This window comes from Electrophorus electricus, chromosome 25 (assembly GCF_041902795.1).
Source record: "Electrophorus electricus isolate QZ-2024a chromosome 25, ASM4190279v1, whole genome shotgun sequence".
Taxonomy (NCBI): domain Eukaryota; kingdom Metazoa; phylum Chordata; class Actinopteri; order Gymnotiformes; family Gymnotidae; genus Electrophorus; species Electrophorus electricus.
In genome coordinates this window covers 8986141-9007500 of record NC_137521.1, presented here as the reverse complement: position 1 = coordinate 9007500, position 21360 = coordinate 8986141, and the positions used below count along the sequence as shown (strand labels likewise).

The 21360-nt window shown below is 40.8% G+C and overlaps 3 protein-coding genes across 4 annotated transcripts in view; all 3 read right to left on the bottom strand.

Moving 5' to 3' along the window:
* The window catches only part of sema3h (sema domain, immunoglobulin domain (Ig), short basic domain, secreted, (semaphorin) 3H), a 20047-nt gene extending 17527 nt beyond the window's left edge, over nt 1-2520 (bottom strand). The window contains exon 1 of the mRNA XM_027007646.3: nt 1672-2520. Within this exon, the coding sequence (XP_026863447.3) occupies nt 1672-1771 (100 nt within the window). The 5' untranslated portion in view covers nt 1772-2520. The remainder of the gene's footprint in view (nt 1-1671) is intronic.
* A 3356-nt stretch (nt 2521-5876) lies between these two features.
* On the bottom strand, nt 5877-12019 carry rhoab (ras homolog gene family, member Ab). 2 transcript variants are annotated; one of them, XM_027007585.3, is made up of 5 exons: nt 11864-12019; nt 9340-9497; nt 8093-8213; nt 7323-7453; nt 5877-6728 (listed from the first exon to the last, which is right to left on the bottom strand). In XM_027007585.3, exons 2-5 carry the CDS (start codon nt 9493-9495, stop codon nt 6555-6557), a joined length of 582 nt encoding a protein of 193 aa, XP_026863386.1. In that variant the 5' UTR covers nt 9496-9497; nt 11864-12019; the 3' UTR covers nt 5877-6554. The 2 variants fall into 2 exon arrangements, with proteins under 2 accessions (XP_026863386.1, XP_026863387.1); XM_027007586.3 differs by having other exon boundaries at nt 11756-11913.
* A 2620-nt stretch (nt 12020-14639) lies between these two features.
* tmem115 (transmembrane protein 115) lies at nt 14640-19047 on the bottom strand. Its single transcript, XM_027007584.3, has 3 exons — nt 18635-19047; nt 16945-17977; nt 14640-15894 (listed from the first exon to the last, which is right to left on the bottom strand). The coding sequence occupies exons 2-3, from the start codon at nt 17799-17801 to the stop codon at nt 15669-15671; spliced, it is 1083 nt and encodes a 360-aa protein (XP_026863385.1). The 5' UTR covers nt 17802-17977; nt 18635-19047; the 3' UTR covers nt 14640-15668.
* Nucleotides 19048-21360: the final 2313 nt, after the last annotated feature.

Here is a 21360-nt window from a genome sequence, read left to right as displayed (position 1 = left end):
CACATACACACACATATACACACCCACACACACACACACACACACACACACACACACACCAATCATGAACACAAACTGCTGGTGTCTGGAATGTCTCAGCTGCCAGTCACACACACCTACTCATCATGACTTACAATCTTTCCTGAATATGAATATACATCATAATTACACCCTGTCTCACACACACCACCCACACCCACACCCACACCCACATAGAAAGAGAGACTCATACAGCCTTTTTTTTAATCAACCTAGTGAGGGCTTCTTAAGTGATTCCTCACTGCTTGTATTACCCAGGTTTTATGTTTTGCTTTAGTTTTTGTGCTTTTACACAAAATAATTAGTGTCAGCAGTGTCATTACTGCTCTGGTCCCTTTCCCTGACGTTACGCTTGCCTAGCAGTGCAAGGATGGATCGTGCTGTTAGGCACCCAGTTCCTAACTTGCCATATTGGCAGTAAAAGTTGGATGGCGGACTTTTTCTGCAGTCTCATGCCAGCAAATTGTTCATCTGCTGGTTGCAGTGCTTGAAGCTCTCTGAGTCTGCTCAGGCATTCTACAGTGCAGTATGATCAGTAGTTCATCCAAACAGCATGCACTGAGCAGCTAACTAATCACATCTATTTTTCATAGCACTCTGGCCAATTCAATCTACCATTACCCAGCTCACCAATTAAACTTTTTATCATTAACCATCTGACAAATCAAATCTATTATTAACTGTAACTTGAGGAATCTAATCTATTATTAAAATCAGTGATTAATGATGAAGGGCACTCTGATCATTCGGAGTAATCAATAATTAAACTCTAGCCAATCAAAGCACTATTATTATTTGACCAAAAATAATTTAGCTGTTGGAAGCCAGAGAGCTGTACATTACAGTTTTTGGATGGGTAATTTCCATTGATGGTGTGATTGAGTTGTTAGGCTTAGTCTAGGAAATATGCTCATGCATCAGAGGTACAAAGCAGGATGGATACCATGAATAAAGACCATGTGCTGCTGGATTATTACTGATAATGAGAACATTAGTGCTAAAGCGAGTCAGTGTGAGTGAGTGTTTTGGGCATGTGCCTTCATGTATGTGTGTGTTTGTGTGCGTGTGTGTGCATGTGTGTGTATGTGTGGCATAACATAAACTACCAGATGTCATTATCCAAAATGACCAGGATATTAATAAGTAATAATCAGTAATCAGTAATCAATAAATAATTAGCATTCATAATTATTAATAATCAGTAATTCTAACATTTATCCCAGACTCACATGAACTGAATGGGAAGGATAATTAAGTAATGAGTACTTTCAGGTCTAAAGTTATTTGTACTAATGAGACAATCTCTTTCTTACTGTCGCTTTCTTTCTCTAACTCACATGAACATGCAGTCAGACACACACACACACACACACACACACACACACACACACACACATAAATACACAGGTGTACAAACAATAAAGAGACTCCAGTCTGCAGTAACGAAAGCAAATGCATGACATAACACAATGGAAAAGCTTCCAACAATTATGCATGTAGAGATGTAGTGAGATCGAGAGAGAGAGAGAGAGAGAGAGAGAGAGAGAGAGAATTAAGCATGCCTGTGTGTATATATGTGTGCGTGTGGGTGGGTGTGTATGCGTGCGCGCATGTGTGTCTAATGTATCTTACCTGAAAATGTGAACTGGAGTCTGGGTTTAGATGGTTTCCATGCTCCCAGTAAAGTAGTAGCCAGGAGCAACAGAAAAACGCTAAAAAATATCCTCCTCATGGCTGTTACACACACTCACTCACACACTGCGCACACTTTAGAACTCACACAGCCTAAACACTTATATGCACTCTACTGCTAATGCACACAGTTAGGCAGGTTTGCATCACACATTTCCTGCTGCCTCTGTGTGTCTCTCCACAGTGCAGTGAAATATAATCCAGCCTGGTTTAATATTCCGGCCACCAGCGTCTCCTCTTGGTCCCTCTGCCTTTCACTTGCCCCTTCTACTCACTCTCTTCTTTATATCTGTCTAACAGTATCAAGTGCTGCAATTAGTGCTGCCTCTTTCTCTCTCTCTCTCTCTCTCTCTCTCTCTCTCTCTCTCTCTCTCTCTCTCTCTCTGTCTATCACTCTTGCTCTTCCCTTTGTGTTTTGTTGAATTCACGGTTGCGTTTTATTCTGTTCGCAGCTGATGTTTCTCCCTCTGTCTCCTTTCTGTCTCTCCCTATCCTCTGAGCCTTCCCCCTTCTCTTGACTTCCACACAGTCTTCTGTAAAGGAGGAGGGCACTGTTCCACGCCTCTCTCCCTCGTCAGAGTGGGATATTAAAACGGGGATAGGACAGTTGTTGTGTGCCTTCCATCTCAATCCGCGTTCCACTTTCTCTCTCCTTCTCGGTCTCCCTGTCACTCTCTCTTTTCCTCCCTCTTTCGCTCTGACTCTTTCCTCACTGAGTAGGTCTCTAAATCATTTCTAATTTTTGCTCCACTCTTATCTCAGTTGCACATGTGCTTAGGAGCTGAGTACACAAGACTCACTCCCTGCCCCAGACACACAAAGTCGTACACCAGATTCAGGCACAAAAGGCGAAATACACTGCCAAAGAAATAGAGAAAGATTAGCATGCACCAGAGAGATTAGAAGTTAGAGATTAACAATCACCAGTGGGTCACAGACAGAACTAGTGTGGTTCATGAATTGATTCTGAGACAGAGTCTGGCAGAGAAAAAGAAACAGAGTGCTGTGGACCAAATCCTGAGTTAAAATCTATCCAGAAATAATGCTAATCTACATCTCTGGCCATTTTAGTGAGTCAGAGAGACAGGCTTATAGAGCAAGAGCGCCTTTCAGCATCATTAAGCTTCCAGCAATGCACCGCAGTCAGACACCTATGACCACATTGCCCTCTAATGTTTTCAGCCAGAACAGAGCATGAGCGTGTAGTTCTACAGGAACTCCAGCACTGTGGTCTTTTTAATGACCTTTATCCAGTCCAGGCCCAAAAGTTGACATTTTTAACACCAGCTGAACAATTGACAGTTGGGTGACATTGGGTCAAACACACTGAATTAGGTATTAGGTTATTAGGTACACCCTCACAAACACACTGTACACAGGTCACACTGTATCATCAGTTAGTGCTAAGTTGAGCACTGGAATTAATGAAACAAGTAGCACTTTTGCCATGTTTAGCATCTACCCAATGGCTTCTTTAACTGTTTCAAGGGTTCGCTGACAAGGTTGCAAAAAGCCAAGCACTACCAGTGATCTATGATCCCATGCAGGAAAACATGCACTGGAGCCAAATGTTTGCGTGCAAGCAAACAGAGGAGCCACAACGAACACATTACATCCAAATTCACCACTGGTCTGCAGAAACGTCTAATTCTACCACTTGTCTTGAATGGGCTACAACAGCAAAAGAGCACCTAAGGTGCTGACAGTGCCAGTGAAGAGCAAGAAAGCATGCCACAAGTGGACAAAGAAGAATTGGAATTTTAGAATTTTACAATATCCCAGTTTGATTTCGTTAAGCTCCGCCCTGTTTGAGGTCCACCGTACAGGCTGGGGAGGTAGTGTGATTATATGTGGAATGCTTTCTTGGACATTTTAGGGCTCCTGATACCTAAAGCACATCTGGATAGCGCAGAGTGTATCTGAACATCGCTGCTCACCAGGTTAATCCCTTCATGGCTACAATTTGGAGTCAGATGCACACACAATAATTCCGGCACGTGTCATTGCTGACTTGTTCCAGGAACATGACAGTGAGTTTTCATTGCTTCAGTGGCCAGCACAGATCCCAAATTTGAACCCTGGGATGAGGTGGAAAGAGAAATGATGGCAGTTTCCAATCGGCAGCAACTGTGCAGTGGGGTCATTTCTACATGGTGCAACATTTGTACACAGTGCATCCAGCACAGAAATCCACACTCATGCTGTTCTGAAGGCCAAAGGAAGTGTTTCATGTTAATACACGGTTGAACTGGCAAATCACTGTGTATCAGACCTCTTTTCCTCTGCATTATGGGCAGGTTAGAAAAAGGCCGTTTAGTGGTGGGCCGAGTGCCAAAAACCCAAGTATTTACTTGAGAGGGAAAGGAAAACTGTCCTGTGAGAAATATATTCAAGCAGTCATATCCAAGTCCCAATACGGGGAGGACAGCAAATACAGGGTTATTTAGATGTCTGAGGATGCCCCCTGGTGGTGAAAGTATGTAAGCGGAACGTGAACTCCTTTTTAATATACCCCTCTAAAAAGACCCTTCTTTCTTTCCTTTTCTTTCTATCTTTCTTTCTTTCGTTTTTCGAATGAACTCAGTATAGGAAAAGGCAAAACATATGCTAAACTCACAGGCTTAATATATAGTAATTTTACTATTCACCATATACTCAATTACAATGTACATCTGCGCGAATTATTAAAAAAAACGGGACAGTGTCCGACTGGAGCAGCTCTGGTATAACTTAGCTTATTATAACATTTATTTTAACATTTCTCAACCGCCAGGTGCCGCTTCAGGATAAACTATGCAGCGAGCGCTCGTCAGCTGCACAAAGTTGTTATAACAGTTTAAGCGGGCTTATTTTAAATGCTCTCTGTATAACTATGTATAGATTATATGAGCACAAGTAAATAAATATATGCCAGCAACAAACATTTGTTGTAAAGACTTGCTTTGCAACCCTGCCCCAAAACAAAATGCACAACAAAACATTACAAATATGTGTGGCAAGAAGAATTATTAGACAGCCTATCAAATGTGCAAATGGTCTAGAAACATTTAAAACGTCTCGCCTCTTAACATCAGTTATGTACAGTGATGCCCATGCAGTTTTTTTGTGTGTGTGTGTGTGTGTGTGTGTGTGCAGATTACAAACTTAACCAAACGAAAGTTATGTTTAACATTATCAGGAAGGAAATGCTTGTCTGTCTGCTGGTGAAGGAAAATCCGTGACGTTGATCAGAGTGTCGCGCGCTCCCGGCCGCCCGGCGCGTTTCTATCAGCTGTGCGTCTGTGCTCCGCCCGCGCGGCTCGTTCCCTCGCTGTGGCTCATACACGTGCTCACCTCTCGCTTCTCATTGGCGGAGCTGGAGAACGATGAGCTCATTGGTTAAAAATAGTCTCACTCTGTAGCTAAAAATAGCCGCGTATAAAAGGCCGGAGTTTCGCCGCGGCGAGCCGCACTACGCCGCCGGAACGGGGGAAGATCGAGACGCCCAGCGAAAGAGCGAGAAGAGGAGGAAAAAGGGCGTCGGCGCTGTCTCGCTCGAAAAAGACAGATGTGGAGAGCGCGAACCGCTTTTCAGACAGTCCGTGCTGGGCTGGGGGCAGCGTGACGAGTTCCTTCCTTCCTGAAGTGCATTTTTTTTTCACTGCTCTGAGTTGACTGCTTAAAGTGCGCTAGCTGAATCATAATATAGCGTGATCTGCCTTGTGTCAGATGATGTAAGTGAACAAAAACACAGCAAGCAGAACGAGTACTAAGGAGTACTAAGGAACGTTCTTTTGCTAAAGGTATAGTTAGGTGAACATATTCGCAGGCAATCAGACTTTCTCCGATAGTTGACTGGTTAGTTCTTATCCACTCTTGAACCAAATGCATATTTTCCAACCCATGATCTAAAATAATATGCTTACCAGTAAATCACTTTTCTCACTACAAAACCGAAGAAAAACGACTACATAAAAACACTAGCTACTTGTTAATTTAAAAAACCTCAAAAAACTATTACATATACTCAACCCTGTAGAGTCAGTATTTCTATATTTCAAGATCTTGCCAAAATAAAAACGCCTTGAATAGCATAACTCAATTTTGTTTTATGCTAAAAACCTGTCTGCAAAAAAAGAAACCCAAACTCAATCTGCAATATAATGTACATTTTACTGACGTCAAATGAACTTTATTTGACCAAATAAACTTTTAAATATTGTACAAACTTCAGTTATACAATTTTAGACCAAACAGTGCTGTTCCTTATAGAAAGTATTTTATTACATAAGATTACCAAGTATTGTTTACAAATGCAGTTCCAGTCATGACCGTGTACACACGTTAACACACGCTTGTATATACACATGTATGTATACATATCTATCCCCTTCCCATTCTTTCTACTTTTGAATGTTTTTTTTAATATTCCCAGTCTAAAACAATCCATAAAAATGACTTAAGATATTACAAATCATATTTACTTTTTCAGCCCTGTTTCATGGTGGTTTAAAAGTAATAATAATAATAATAATAATAATTGGCAGCTTAAGTCACATGACAGCATTTGGCAGCGATGGGAGTGGCTTTAATAACACAAAACTAAAGTAAAGCATCATAAAAACAACAAAGCAGATAAATCAATGTCCTCTGCATTTTTCTTAAATACTGATAAAACATTTATGACTAAATGAACAATTAAAAAATAAAATTAAACTAAATGAAAACTAATGTTCTGAGATTTTCTCTCTTTCTTCCAAAGCGGTTGGTGAGTCTGAGGAACAAGCGTGCTCCTACACACTTCTCTGCACCTCTTTCTGAGGTTTGAGTCCAGTGCTGTATGCTCACAGCAAAAGGCATTTGCTGTTCTTTTTGCCCCTTCGGGCTTGCAGTGCCGCCCTGGTGGCCATTTCAAATACTTCCCGCACGCCATCCTTTGTCTTCGCAGAGCACTCCATGTAGCCAAAAGCTCCAATCCGATTGGCCATATCCCTTCCTTCTTCAGCTTTTACTGGTTCCTATTGCATAACAGGTTTAAACATATACAATATCAGCAGACAAACCAGGCAAGAACCTACATTTGGTAGCATTCTGCTGTTAGTTGCTTTAGTGAATCAGACACACTGGTATTTAACTGATACATGCCAAGTTTTAAATTTTTCACATGCATTTCAGTATTCGCACACTATAAAATAATAGCTGAAATTAAAATGTACCCTATAATGTTTTTTAAACTGTTTTTATTGACACCCTACTATCATAACATGCAGGGAAAGCATTGTAAGTAGGACAAATCGTTTTGGCTCTTTATACCACAACTTACTTTCAGAACATACTCATTAACAAACTATAATTCCAGAACAGTTAAGAACAAATGCTATTATTTAATCCAAAATGAAGTTAAGGTAGCTCTTGGGATCAAACAATCATCTAGGAAAGTCATAAAGACCTTCACAAGAGCAATAGGGACTACAAAATTACAGGCTGCAATTGTGGAACGGATGTTAAATCTATCAGCACAGAGAGTGCTTGTTTGTGAGAGCTTGTGTGGCCGGGAAGGAATTCAATCAAGCGTGCTCTTCCAGAGAGTTCAAAGTGCATGTGATGCTGACCTGTTTCATCTTGGCTAGCTCTCTGCGTGTATGCTCATCATTGCGTAGGTCTTTCTTGTTGCCCACGAGGATGATGGGTACATTTGGGCAGAAGTGCTTGACTTCAGGGGTCCACTTTTCTGGAATGTTTTCTGCACAGACAGAGGTCACCAGAGGTTAAAGGTTAGATGCAGACTAGTTCTAAAAAGCATTAGCTCTGAAATGACACTGGTCTGTTGAGCCTTAAGTAAATTACCACATAGCGCAATGAAGAAAAAAAACAAGAAGCTCAAATGTATTTGAAATAGAGAAAAGCAGTTTGGTTGTTGACTAATTTCATTCATTGTAATGGTTCATTATGCCATCCATTTTAATATGGTTTGCAAAAATATCTTTTGACACTTTTAATCTTAAGTGTATGTAGATGAAAGACAAATAATCATATGGAAAACTGAGATCCAAAATAACCATTACTTTTCTCATGACATTGCCTGGCACCCTAAATCACTGTGTGGAGCTCTATTACTAAGGCACACACTGAGAAAGGTCACTGGGCTGTGTCCAGCTTACTAATCGTAATGCTGCAGCAAACAAAGCAAACCCTAAACAGCACAGAGACGGTCATTGGGCTACTCAGATATTCAGAGGCAGAGGAAAAACTGCAGCTGTGCTGGCAGTAGGGCGTTTTCCTTATGAAATTAAACCGAGGACTGTGAGAAAAGTGAGTTCAAGTAAAACACTTCAACTGTATATACTTAATTTAATGTGGGGGAAAAAAGAGAGAAAGGCACCTAAACTGTCTGGACTGTCAATGGAGAAGCACATGAGAATGACATCTGTGTCTGGGTAGGAAAGGGGGCGGAGCCTATCGTAGTCTTCCTGGCCTGCAGTATCCCAAAGTGCAAGCTCCACCTGAAACACAAATCAGTCGGCACAAATGGAACCACTAGAAACACTTACAATGAAATACACTTATGAAAAGACAATTTACAATCAACTCTTGAAGCATAGTCAAATGACAAATCATAAGTAAATGAAGTATGACAGGCTGATCTACATTGATGGGATATTTGGTCCAAACTCACAGGAATCTATTTTAAATTGGCATCACCCTTCAGAGAGTCATGCTGGAGAAGCAATAAGGACATCACTCTAAATAGAGATGTTGAACCAGGGCAGTGGAACTCAAAATAAGCTTAAATCAAAGTGCTCTAGTGGACAGGAGAAGCATCAGTAGCCAGTTAAACTGGGTTTGAGGGTCAGAAAACCAATTTTTTGAGTCCCAATTTTTTTAACATTGTAGGCACAGAAAGCTCAAACAACTCCACATACATGCTTAGATTTATATCTCTCCAGACTACAATTCCATCAGAGGCATATTGTTCTACTACCTTTAAGAGCTACACAACAGCTAACATGGAAGCCATCATGAAGCAGACCCATCTTGTTAATGCTGATGGGTAAACAACAAGTCAACTGGCTAGCATGCTCCAGTTTACTGTAACTGGATGTTTGGGGAAATGTAGCTAAATAAGTATCATATGGGCAACAAACATATGGTGATATTTATTCATTTGTAAGGGTTAGGCCAACAGGATCGTAGGCAATTAGGTCACCCTTATTTTGTGTTATACCTGTACTACGTTGCTGAAAAAAAAAAACCCTTGACATTTTTAATTACCTTTCCAGCATTGCTTTACTAACAGTTAGTTATAATCACCAGCTGCTTATACCTTGAAACTTGACACACAAAATGATTAAGCTGATATTACTTTATATGCATCATATATCAATAATTACCAATTTCTTTGCTTTACTGAATGCAACAGGTGTATAAAATCAGTACACGCGCAAGTACACACGCACGTCCTTGACAACCCCCCCCCCAAAAAAGAATGCACATTTATAGTGGGGCTATGGCGAATATTCATACAGCTAGAGTGTGCATGCTTATGTGTATGTGCACTGCATGCATAATGAGTACATTTTGTGGCATCAAGTCAAGTTAGATTAAGTCAATGTGTGAATGTGTATTCACCTGTTTGCTATCCACTTCAATGTCTGCCACATAGTTCTCAAACACGGTGGGTACGTAGACTTCAGGGAACTGGTCTTTACTGAAGACAATAAGCAAACAGGTTTTACCACACGCTCCATCTCCCACTATTACCAGCTTCTTACGGATTGCTGCCATGCCTGCAAAGCACACACACACACACACACACACACACACACACACACACACACACACACACACACACATTAGAGACACAATCTGCAGCATCCTCTCAGCAGGGGATAGTTGCTATGGTTCCAAACACACGCATCCATTTGTCAGAGCCGCTTATGCACAGACCTACTGGTACCCTGCGGTGAAGGGTGTCAATCACACACAATGGCCTCCTCCATGGAATCTCTACACAACACATCACACTTTCAAAAGGTGGCCTTACAAACAATTACCATAGTCTCTTTATCCCTGGTCATTAGTACAGTAAATGATGACATGCAAGGATTTCAAACATCTTTAATTACAATAACATAAGATATCCTTACCAAGTGTCTACCATACAGTGTCTACATATAAGACCTAGAAATAAGCACACTTACATAAGCTATTAATAAACACCTGCACAAGCCATTAATAAACACCTGCACGACACTCTCAAAAATTGTTTACATGAACCAATGTGGATCTCAAATAGAATTTGAGGTTTCCTTATTTATAAATAGACAAAAGTTCCATCAAGTTCACAACTTAAATTTCCTAACTGTATATCACACACCTAAAGGCATGATTCCAAAACAGACAGCACACTATTAAGCATGTGTGCCATCATGTGCTCAAAGACGCTACTAAACAGGCAGCTCATCAGGTAAGGTATTAGAGTAGTACTCAAAGCTGCTGGTTCAAGTCCCACTGCTACCAAGCTAACACTGGCGGGTCTATGTGCAATGCCCCGAACCTTCAAATGCTCAAGCTGTAGTCAGTCTCACTTTGCACAAAAGTGTCTGCTAAATGTTATAAAAGTAAATATTTAATAAAAGAAGTCTTTAATAACAGCCCTGGAAACCAAAAGACTCAGTTTGGCAGGACCTAATAAAGTAACACCAAACAGTAACACTACCAGGTCTGAGAGTACTTGATTTTTTGTTCATTTCGTATTTAAACACGCTCTACATAAACTGTGGGCTCAGAAGTAAAACTGAAAACATTTTAAAACAAAAAACCCCACAAAACACCCCCACCCCCAACAACCATAAAAAAGCCCAACATACTCGGAGGTCCTTCAACTCCTTCGGGTTAAGATGGCGTCAAGGAAGCAACAGATGGCTGTACAAACCGCGCCGGATCGGCCCTATATCACTTGCGAACAAACTACACCTTTACATGCTGGTGTAATAGTCAATAATTACAAGGAATTGGTTAGTAATAAAGATACTGGTTAAGGTAGCTAATACAGCATCTCAGCTCCGTGAGCTGGTCCCCACGCCACCAAAGGCAATACTAAGATAGCTAGCTACATTTCACCCTGTAAGCACAAGATTTATCTTTAGAATGTATACGACCGTCCAGTCTCGCCTTTATTCTATATCATACTACAATAATCTATATTTATTTAATGTTAAAAGATGTCGTTAAGTCGACCTGATTGTTCAATGTCTAAATAGATCCCATACTATTTGATTTGAACAAGCGACGGATAAGGTTAGCTAGGGTTAGGTTAGTTTGTTCACTGCATAGAGGAGCAGCGTACAGTAGCTAACGAATCTACATACGTGAACACAGCCTTCCTTCATGTTTAAATAGCTCGCTGTAATGTCAAAACATCTATATGCGCACAGATTGTGTGTATATATATATATATATATATATATATATATATATATATATATATATATATATATATAATGAATAAATATATATATATATATAAAATGTTTGAAGACAACATTTTGCCGCACTACAGACACATCCATACATAGCTAGGTTAGCTAATCGCTAGCTAGCTAAGTAACAAGATCTAGGTTAGATAAGAGATTTACCAATTTACTTTATTAACTGGCTAACTAGTTATCTAAATAGTCGTCCAAGTGTCACAAAACAGACTCTCCGCATGATTTGACTAACTTACATCGTACAGGCCCAGGTAGGCGATTATTTTATTTATCTAAGCTAAATAGCTAGTTAGCTAACAAGCGAAATGACTTAACCGGCAATGTTTTGTGCGATTTAAAGTTAATACGTCCATCTCCCTAAAGCATTCAAATGAGTTCCATATACTTTCCAAAATGTACGAGATAATTGTCTATTATACATCTGCAACTTTACCCACAATGGACTAGTCAGCAAGCCCTACAACAGACAACAATGAACCAAACTAACATTAGCTAGCCTCAGCTGGGAACTAAGGCAAGCTATTGCGGTCGCACTTGCTGAGAAGTCGTCTTACCACAGTTCCGAAATCAGAAGTTCAAATCAGCCATCCAATGTCAAATCCAATTAGTAAAGTTTATGACAGATACTAATTGTCATAAATTCAAATATTAAGTGATCTTACTTGAATCTTAAATTCCTATAAGCTGTTTTCCAGCAGTTGCGTTCCTTCGCCGACACTAGCCTCTTCTGCCAGATACAATGAATTGCGTACGAGTACGCGCAGAGGGCGGGCACTCGTGGGGGAAGGGATGGCGGGCACGTTTATGAGCCACGCCTGCGCGGGCACGCGGGGCGGGGATTGCTTTATTTATCCTGTATTTATAGTATGGACAGTTTAGAGTTTACGTAAGGTATGGACACTGGATAAAGGACTGACAACACCTACTGTGTTCTGGGATGAGCGAAGTTCAAAAGTTGTCTATCTGTGGCAGCACGTCATACTGTAACACATTCAATTAGGAATATAATTTTGGTTTCACCGTTAACATTGTTGGCCATACAGAGTGTTTTTAAATCTTTTTTTTTTCTTTCACTTCCAAGCATTACAGCCTAAAAAAGCCTCGGGTCTTAACTCCAAAAAACACACACACACACACACACACACACACACACACACACACACACACACACACACACACACACACACACACACACACAGAGCTAGCTAACGGTCTTCATAGTACTGCCAAAGAACTGGTAACAGCTATGGGATTGTTCCCACTGTGGCAACCAACTGGTATTTTATGCTGTTGCTCTACTAAACGTCAATTGCACCATCTATTGGTCAGAGCGCTACATTACACATGAAGGCCACTGTCACTAACAGAGCAGTTATGACTGAGTTAATTCAAATAAAGTACAAGTCTGAGAGTTGCATTCGATTAAAAGGGAAAAAATGAGCTTCAAGTATCCTGACAGCATTATGAAATTTCATCACATCTCCTTACTTTTTTTCTTATGACAACCTGTTTTAAATATCTTATCAGGGTGTGAATGAATTTCATCTATTAGTAGGATATTTCCTGTCCTTCACTTTCCCTTTTATCCTATATATGCATGGCTGACATTCTCCTTTAAGTGAACATCAAAAGATTTTTTTTTCTTTTAGAAAATAACAGCAAACTGATTAAAAATGAATTGGTGCACGTTAATTGATAAGTGGTTACGAAGGTCTTATTTTCTGGTGTGTGGAAGCCACAGGATCAGCATCATGGTTTCAGATTATATGGTGGGTCAAAAAGCTATGGGGCTGGTATTCAAGAAGCTTTCTAGCATGAACATCATCACAAAATGCAAAAGCAACTTAAACACTCTTTGCAAGTTAAACTTATGTCAGTACAAAAAAGGCAAACTTTGGAACAGATCAGATTTAAAAACCACTTACATAATTATTGGTGTCATAAACTGACCAAAAAGCTGAATGAATGGTGCAGAAAACAGGAAGGACCTGGGCCTGAGTTAGAATCACCTCTTATTCCATATGAAATCACTCACACACACACACACACACACACACACACACACACACACACACACACACACACATTTTCCCTCCATACATTTAGGAACAATTCACGGCTTATTACGTGTTGTTTACTTCATGCCCCCCCCCCCCAAGTGCAAACATTTCTAGAGACAGTTACATGTTCACACTATGAGTGAAAATTTGATCATTCCCTGAAGAGCAATGACATGATGAGGGGCAAAGAATTTCTCCATACACTCTTTTATTGGAGACAGAAAATTAGAGCTGGAGCCTGAAAGAAAAAGCCTCTAAGTCACTGAGCAATGGTAAGAAATAAAAAGACTCACCCAAAGAGGGAAAATGATTAGCAGGAGATAATTATAAATGCAAACAAAAACAAAAACTATTCTTGAAAAATCCAACTAGCTATTATAAAACAACTAATCCAAATTTTTTAAGAGCCTTTCCTCTGTTTGTGAACATCACTGTCAAAAGTATGGCAAGAAAGTGTTTACAAAAACCTAATTATTTTTCCCTCTCAATATCTACTTTATCTTTCCCCAAACACAGAAAGAATGAAATAAACTGTAAGGTGACTTCATGCATGTGAATGTTGTACTCTTATGCAACCCAGTACTGATGCCACAAAATACCCAGATCAACGTATCTCATGTGTACCACTGGCTTTACAATGTCCATACATTTATTTTCATTTTTAGAATATAAAAGTGGTCAACTGATCCCAGATCCTTTCTCTTGTTCTAAGAGGCTTTTTACAGTAGTAAATACTAGTATTTGTTGTATTGCTATTGTCCGTGAAAACCACTGAATACAAACATTTTTCTTACTTTTCTTTCCTTGGTCACACGCCACCAAAAAGACGGCTACAATAGTTATAGCCTAGAGGTGCGTCATCCACAGGACATACTTGCATGTCCCGGAATTGGCATGTTTCTCTCTCACAGATGGTAATGGAAATATCCTAAAGGCACATAGCACCACAAACAGAGGACAGCAAATGTCTCTAATGTAACACAATAAACATGCAGTGTATGTGAATGTCTTCATTTACATTAACTGTGTCTCAGTTTAAGGCTACAGGATTGCTGGTGGATTAAAAAAAAAACGTATTAGAATTTTTTTTAGTGTGAATAAAAGTCATGTTCTGACTAAATGTCAACAAAATGGAACCTTATTTTTTGCAAACATAAATAATCTGCTTTTGTGATCCAAACATTAGAGAAGTACGAACTATAAAACATTGCTGCACTGTAGAGGCAGTGCACCAGTACAGACACAACACTTGTTCCAAACAGAAAAAAACACTAAAACTGACTTGGTCATATAATAGAGATGCACCAACTGCAAAGTAGTTTGTGAGTAAAGTTTAGACACTTCAATATTCTGCATCCCTGACACACGCACTGCTCGATTTTCTACTCAGGCAGTTTATTTCTTAATGTGCATCTGACAGTGCATATGCATAAATATTTTAAATTGAAATTAAATGTTTTGAGGGAACAATGAAAGAGTCCAATGCTCTGGTTTGTCCTAAGCAACCACCTAATACAGAGCCGACGATGGGAAAAGATGTCTCCCTTTCATAAATATATGCAGAGGAAAAAGCAACAGAAATGTAAGTACAAACACCTCAAAACAACAACCTGCCAAATAGAGTGCAGCTGGGTTTGATCTATCCTCCTCTCAGACACTGGGAGATATACAGCTCTTGGCCGTTGGCAAAGCAGCTTATGTTTAAAAGGATGTTCTCGTAAAGTGTCATGTCACCGAGGAAAAAACAAAGCAGCCTTGAAATATCCATGCGAAAAAGGACTTATGCTGTAAAAAGAGGTAAACTGCTGCACTTCCTGCTGCTGGGAGAAAAACAAAATAAAACAGACAGACACTCAAACAAATTGAGCAGAAGCCAAACGCAGAGCTTGTAGCCCATGTAAAGTGTGAGTAATAAGCCCCAGCAGCAGTTTAAGCATTTATTCAAAAGGAACACCTCTCAGAAACCTTATGCACACATATACATGTATACACATATACAAAACACACAGCACCCCCCCCCCCCCACCTAGACGCATACAAACAAAACAAGGACGGTTTAATGTTTGTACAGTGAGAAAGAAGGGGGCGAGGGAAAACGTGAGTGCCACAGAGCCACAGATACAGAGTTTCAGGAAGGTCCAGAGTTCTTTTATACTTCATCAAAGCTGAGTAGATCAGTGTATTTGTTGGCTCGTTTGTGTCAGGGTGTTGTATTTGTCATGACTCATCAAGATTTACAGAAACCACGTATGGCAATTCATCTTATTTTCGTGAGAAAATTATGGCATGAGGCCTCGCATACCTTCAGCAGGTATTGTGATTGCATCTTTAAATTCAAAGGGTCAAATGTGAGGTTTTTTTTTTGTACTCTGTAAGTACAAGGTATGTGTGTGCATGTGCGTGTGTGTTATGAGTTAGCAGGGGCATCTTCAAAGCTTATAATGCTGGACTCCGGCCCTGTGGGATTCTGGGTGGTGCTGGGAGCTGGCGGTGAGGGATCTCGAGCCGGGAGGAGAGGAGCATCAGTCCGAATCTCGTCAGTATCGTCATCTTCTTCATCCTCCATGCTGGGCCAGGAAGACTGGTCCTCCACTCGCTTTAGGCGTTCGTTCAGAGCTTTCAATGCCAGTTGCCTGAGGACCCAACATAAATGTCACATGGAAGTAAAACGGATTTGTAATCATAAATGTAAATGTATGAGTTTATGTAATTATTTACACCAACTTGCACAGCCCACAATATTATTGCCAAAAACATATGACTGTAGCTTTGCATTCTTAGCCTTGCTAAGGTAAGTGTTATGGCAATAAAGCCCTTAAACTTAAAATTTACAGAACTTGAGTTTCTTCTTACACCAAGCATGACAACGCTGTATCATAAGTCTTCCAAAGTTTAAATAAAGAAGGTACATCAGGGTCAAAGGGAAGATTAAATAAAGTCAGTTAAGGATTTACATTTATAGCATTTAGCTGAAGCTTTTATCCAAAGTGATTTACTGAGTCGCTTACTGATTATGACTGAGTACAACTTGAGCAATTGAGGGTTGATCAGGGGACCAACAGTGGCAACTTGGCAGTGGTGGGGCTTGAACCAGCAACCCTCTGATTACAAGTCAAGTACCTTAACCACTGAGCTACCGCTGCCAGAATTCTGAAGTCAATTGGGTTTTCCAGATACAGAAACCACAGTAGTGGTCTTGATAAAATTGAAGGCTTTCCAACTTATCAGACTACTTAATAGGCTATACTACCAAACACTAACATTAGGTTCATTATATCCATTACAGCTACAAAATTTAACATATATGAAACTTGCTGTAATGCATCCTTTTACCTGTATCTTTTTCAAGGTGAGCAAAAACCAGATGATATGATTGATGATCTGGAGGTATTTTTTAAAATGTTGAATATGTTAAAACTGAGTTTTCCAATTAACAGACTGCTTTCCAGTGTCACCAAAATCTCAGGAAAATTAGTATGTAATAACTACATAATGTACATTATAATTTGAGGAAAAAACATGCACCGACAACATGATAATATACCAAAGGAACTAGAGATTTAGAGAGCAAAAGAAAAGGAGCGCATAAACCCATTGACGACATACAAACACTGAACAGACAGAACTATTCTCAGACCCATGTTCCCTTTAGTTTTGCTGCTCACATTCAGTAATAACCTTACCGTCTCCTCTCGGCGTCCTGGGGGTCTGTGCCTGGCAGGCTGATGGTGATGGAGGATGGTGCTCCCACATCGTAACGCTTCACCATTTTCCGACACACCTTCACTTTGACGAGGGCAGTGTGCACGAGGCCGGCGACGAAGCCCACGGCTGGCTGCAGCGCCTCCGGAAAGAAGGAGGCAAAGGCGAAGTGGTCCGACATGTCACCTCGCCCACGGCTGTGCCTCTGGTAGAAGCGCAGATACACCCAGCCAGCTAGAGCGCCGTAGCCACAGCCGGCTAGTGGCGCCGAGCTGTCCAACAGGCCGGCTAGCCGCAGGATGGCCAAGGCCAGAAGGGCCAGTGCCGGGGCTGCCTTAAGACGAACCTGTGGCACCCGAAGTACGGTTGAGTCACCCGAAGTCTGCTTCAGAGCCACCAGAACGCCACCCAGAAATGTCGGTGAACCATACACGTGCACTGCAAACAGGTATCTTAGGTCAAAGGTGGTGGCATAGGTAAGCACGTAGGAGAGGCCAGAGAACAGCCCGGCAGAAATGTTCACCACAGCGAAGAAAATGAGCAACTCCAGAGCCCCCCACAGAGGCTCCAGCAGTCGCCCGGCGACAATCACCGTGCCGACATTCACCGCCACACCCCACACATGCTGCTCCACCATGGGGTGGGTCACCAGAGTCCAGATCCAGAAGTTCGGTGGGAAAAGGTAGCCAGGTGTGACGCCAAGTACAACGTGTGTGTTTACCTCCCACGAAATGAGGTACAGCAGAAGCACAGTGGCGCAGATGGACTTCACCACTACACTGGTGCTGGCCAGAGCAGTCAGGAAGTGCTGCTGTGCCACAGGAAGGTAACGGTTCATGTTTGATTGTTTTGACTTTTCCTCGCCACACACCAGAAACCGGCTGAACGAAGGCCCACAGCGATCAGTGGCTCTGATGCTGTTGATGTGAACAGAGCCGGGGAGAGACGATGGCAACTTCAGACCCTAACATCCACAGGCAACACAGCAGCCTCATCCAAAACAATGTACGTTTCCTACATTGAGGAGACAGATGAAATGAAATGAGTTACATCTTGACTGAACATAAATCAGATTAGTTTTAATTCAAAACACATCAATGGTAACACGAAAAATACTTTAAAGTAATAAGTAGCCCTTGGTGCAGCCTAACTTGCAGCCAGTTCCAACTTATAGGAATTTACCATGTATCACAATTAAAACATTGTTAACAAGGTAATTGTTTACACACTGAATATCCACTCAACACCTACAACTTTCTTGGTGTACTTGTAAGTACAACGTCACTGCTTAGTTTCTCTAACAATAACGTCACTCTTTGCCTGCTAGATAGCCAAGTTAACAATTCGGCGAAGCGCTTGACCAACTATTCCTAAGTTCATCAGTCTTTCTGGATGGCTTAGCTAGGTACTCGGTTTTGGGTTTCATATTTAAGATAACTAGGCTAGCTAGCTAATCGACTTAAGATAAGAGAAGTAACATAACTACAGAAAACTGACACATTATCACAAACAGTTACTTGTGTATTTCTGGTATGAATTAACACAGCTGTTCATTTGCTCAGTCAGCTAAGATAGCTCCAAAGCTACGTTGACATTTGCTTCCTACATTCAGTCTGCTGCTAACCGCTAACAAGCTATCTAGCTAGGTAACACTTAGGAACTTTAACTCACCTCCCAGCACCTTTTGAAACATTTTTTCCAGTATCAGTTTGACAGTGGAACAGTTTTAAGCAGACGTTTACGTTTTAAGCACTTGCCCTCTTATCGGCAAGATAAACAGAGGAAAGTCCAACATCAATAACTTGCTCCTGAGACATATCCTCTCATCTCGGCCTAGAGTCCACAAGTTAGCCCGGGGATTTCCTTTGCCAATAGGCCTCCAAATAGTGTTTTGCTCGACAGATCTACATGAACCTCACAAAACCAGTCCGGCGTATCTGTTCAAAGTTATATGTCCGTTCTGTGTAGTGTAAAGATTATAGATTGACGTCTGACAGCAATGCACTTGCTTAACTCCTAGTCACTCCCAGCTAGACAGTTACTAGTACGACAAAGAACAAACGCCAGATTTGCAAACGTCATCATCGACCATCAAAAACGTGAGTTTATGGCCGTGCTGAACTGATTTCTGGGAAACGTAGTGCGTAAGCAGGGAAGGCTGCGCCTCTAACACTAGGAAGGTCGGTTTTCCGTTCTACAAAACCACCGTGCATCTACTGTAAATTCTAAATGGAAACTGCAGCTAATTTACTGCCGAATTCTGTGCTATGGGAGAATGTTTTAAGGGGCAATATTTAAATAGTCTTTGTGTCCTGAATTATTTTCGATCACAGTTGAGCAAGGTAAAGTAAAAAGTAAAGACTCAAATCTAAAGCTTGCTCAAAAATAAGTGAAATATGACAAAGGTAATTAAAAAAAAAAGTATACTTAAAATACACTTGCATTCCACGCCGATTGTGATGGAATGTTACTATCAATTTAATACTGTGACAGTTTAATGCAGTTTAATAAGTTCTTCGTAGACAAATAGGCTGATGTAAGCCCATCACTACTGAATCTAATAGTTATTACATGGCAGAGAGCAAAATGTCACAGAGTGATGATTAACTGAGAGGGAAAACTGGGGAAACAAGCCATGTCAGATGCTACAGTCTTCATTTGTCATGTTTTAGGGCTCTCCTCCTTATCGCCTTAAATCTGCTACTCTTCTCTGTTTCTCTCTGTCACTGACTCTCTTTGTCTTACAACATTTGTTCATAATTTGTAATACCACACTTTATTGTGCACTTTGTCTTTCAGTCTTCCTTTACTGTAATAGGTGTAGGAACCCCTATGCTTTGGGAAACTCTGTGTATACCTGCATAGGAGGCAGTATTTTTCCCTGATAAGCTTGCATTGCTTAAGGGTTAGCCTATGCTGTTTACAACAGCCAGAACTCAAGGACCATTCGTTGGCTATTACGGCTTCATAAAGCAGTATGCATTCCCTTTTTTTCTCTTTACATGCACAAAACACATACACAGACACCCACACACGCACGCACGCACACAAACAACTTGAGCTAATAATATTTGATAATGTATATACAAATACCTCTCCTTGTTTAGTCATTCTGGTTGCACCCTTGCAAAACAATGACATTTCTCTGTATGTGTTAAACTTGTACATATATTTCTGCCAAATTAATGATTAAGAGCACTGAGGCATGGTTTGACTGATGCCTTTTCTGTGATTATTATTTCCTCCTAATCCTGGTGTTCAGTTCTTTATCAAAGAAACAGTGATTTGCAGGTGACTGTGGCAAGTCCCTTTGTTTTGGTACAAAAATGTTTATGTGTTTTAGAGGGTTGCTGTGCCCTGCTCTCACAGACACACAATAGCTGCTTTATGGTCTGTCAGATAATATTCTCCTCCCTCCTTTATTTCTCACTTGTTCTCCAAATGGTTTCATGCAGGCAGGCCAGACCTCATAGCCTAAAGCTATAGCATTGCATTCTCATGTAGCATCCCCATTCTCCTGGAGTTTTGATTTATGCATTTGTGTGTGTGTGTGTGTGTGTGGAGAGGAACTGGAGATTAAATACCTCACTGAACGCAACGAGACCACATGCTGACAGAGATTATGTGAAACAGGGCAGATCTGCTATTGGAGTGCTATCAGATGGTCCAGAGAAATGATTTCTGAGTAAAGGAGATCCAAGACAGCCTCAAGAGACACTCGCTGCGGTCTGCACTAGTTGCTTTCTGTTTCCAGTGTTCAGCCAGTGGACCACAACTAATGGACTTTCTACTTGGATATACATGTATAATAAATTCTGGAACTTTGTTGATATTTTGCATTTTCAGAACAGAGTGATTGTTATGTTGCTATGTGCTCCATTAGTTCCATGTTGATGGCTATACTGTAGGTCCATTGATAGGATAATATATGATCGGATGAGCAGAGAGGAAAAAGAATTTGCACTGAGCTGTATAATGCATGAGGACTAGGGATGTCTATACTAAAGGAGCATTTGTAGTATGCATCACTAAAACAACATATACAGGTCTGTATCCCCATTACATCACTAGGGCACTGACAGTTATACACAATGTGTCTGTTACGAACTCCAGGAACCACGCTCATCCTCGCACTGCTACGCCTACCTCTTCTCATTGACATCTTCGATCTGGTGCACCGGAGTACTAATTACACATCTAATAACTATTCTCCTCATTACTGCTCCCTTATTTAAGCCCCCCCCGCACTCTCTTCGCGATTCCCATGTTGCATACTGAGCATTCCAAATACATGTTATTCTTCTTGGTTTCTGAATGTTGCCTGTGTTTCAGACCTCATCTCATGCCTGAGCCCTGGACGCTTTCCGGACTCTACCCCATGTTTTCAACCTTGGACC

Excerpts from the sequence above, each read along its gene's own strand:
- rhoab (XM_027007585.3), bottom strand. The coding sequence starts at position 9,495 with ATGGCAGCAATCCGTAAGAAGCTGGTAATAGTGGGAGATGGAGCGTGT. Across the intron at positions 8,214-9,339 it reads TTGAAGTGGATAGCAAACAG|GTGGAGCTTGCACTTTGGGA; the intron begins GTGAATACACAT and ends TTTGTGTTTCAG. Across the intron at positions 6,729-7,322 it reads AGCTAGCCAAGATGAAACAG|GAACCAGTAAAAGCTGAAGA; the intron begins GTCAGCATCACA and ends GTTATGCAATAG.
- tmem115 (XM_027007584.3), bottom strand. The coding sequence starts at position 17,801 with ATGAACCGTTACCTTCCTGTGGCACAGCAGCACTTCCTGACTGCTCTG. Across the intron at positions 15,895-16,944 it reads CAGGACGCCGAGAGGAGACG|GCAACTGGCATTGAAAGCTC; the intron begins GTAAGGTTATTA and ends TTGGGTCCTCAG.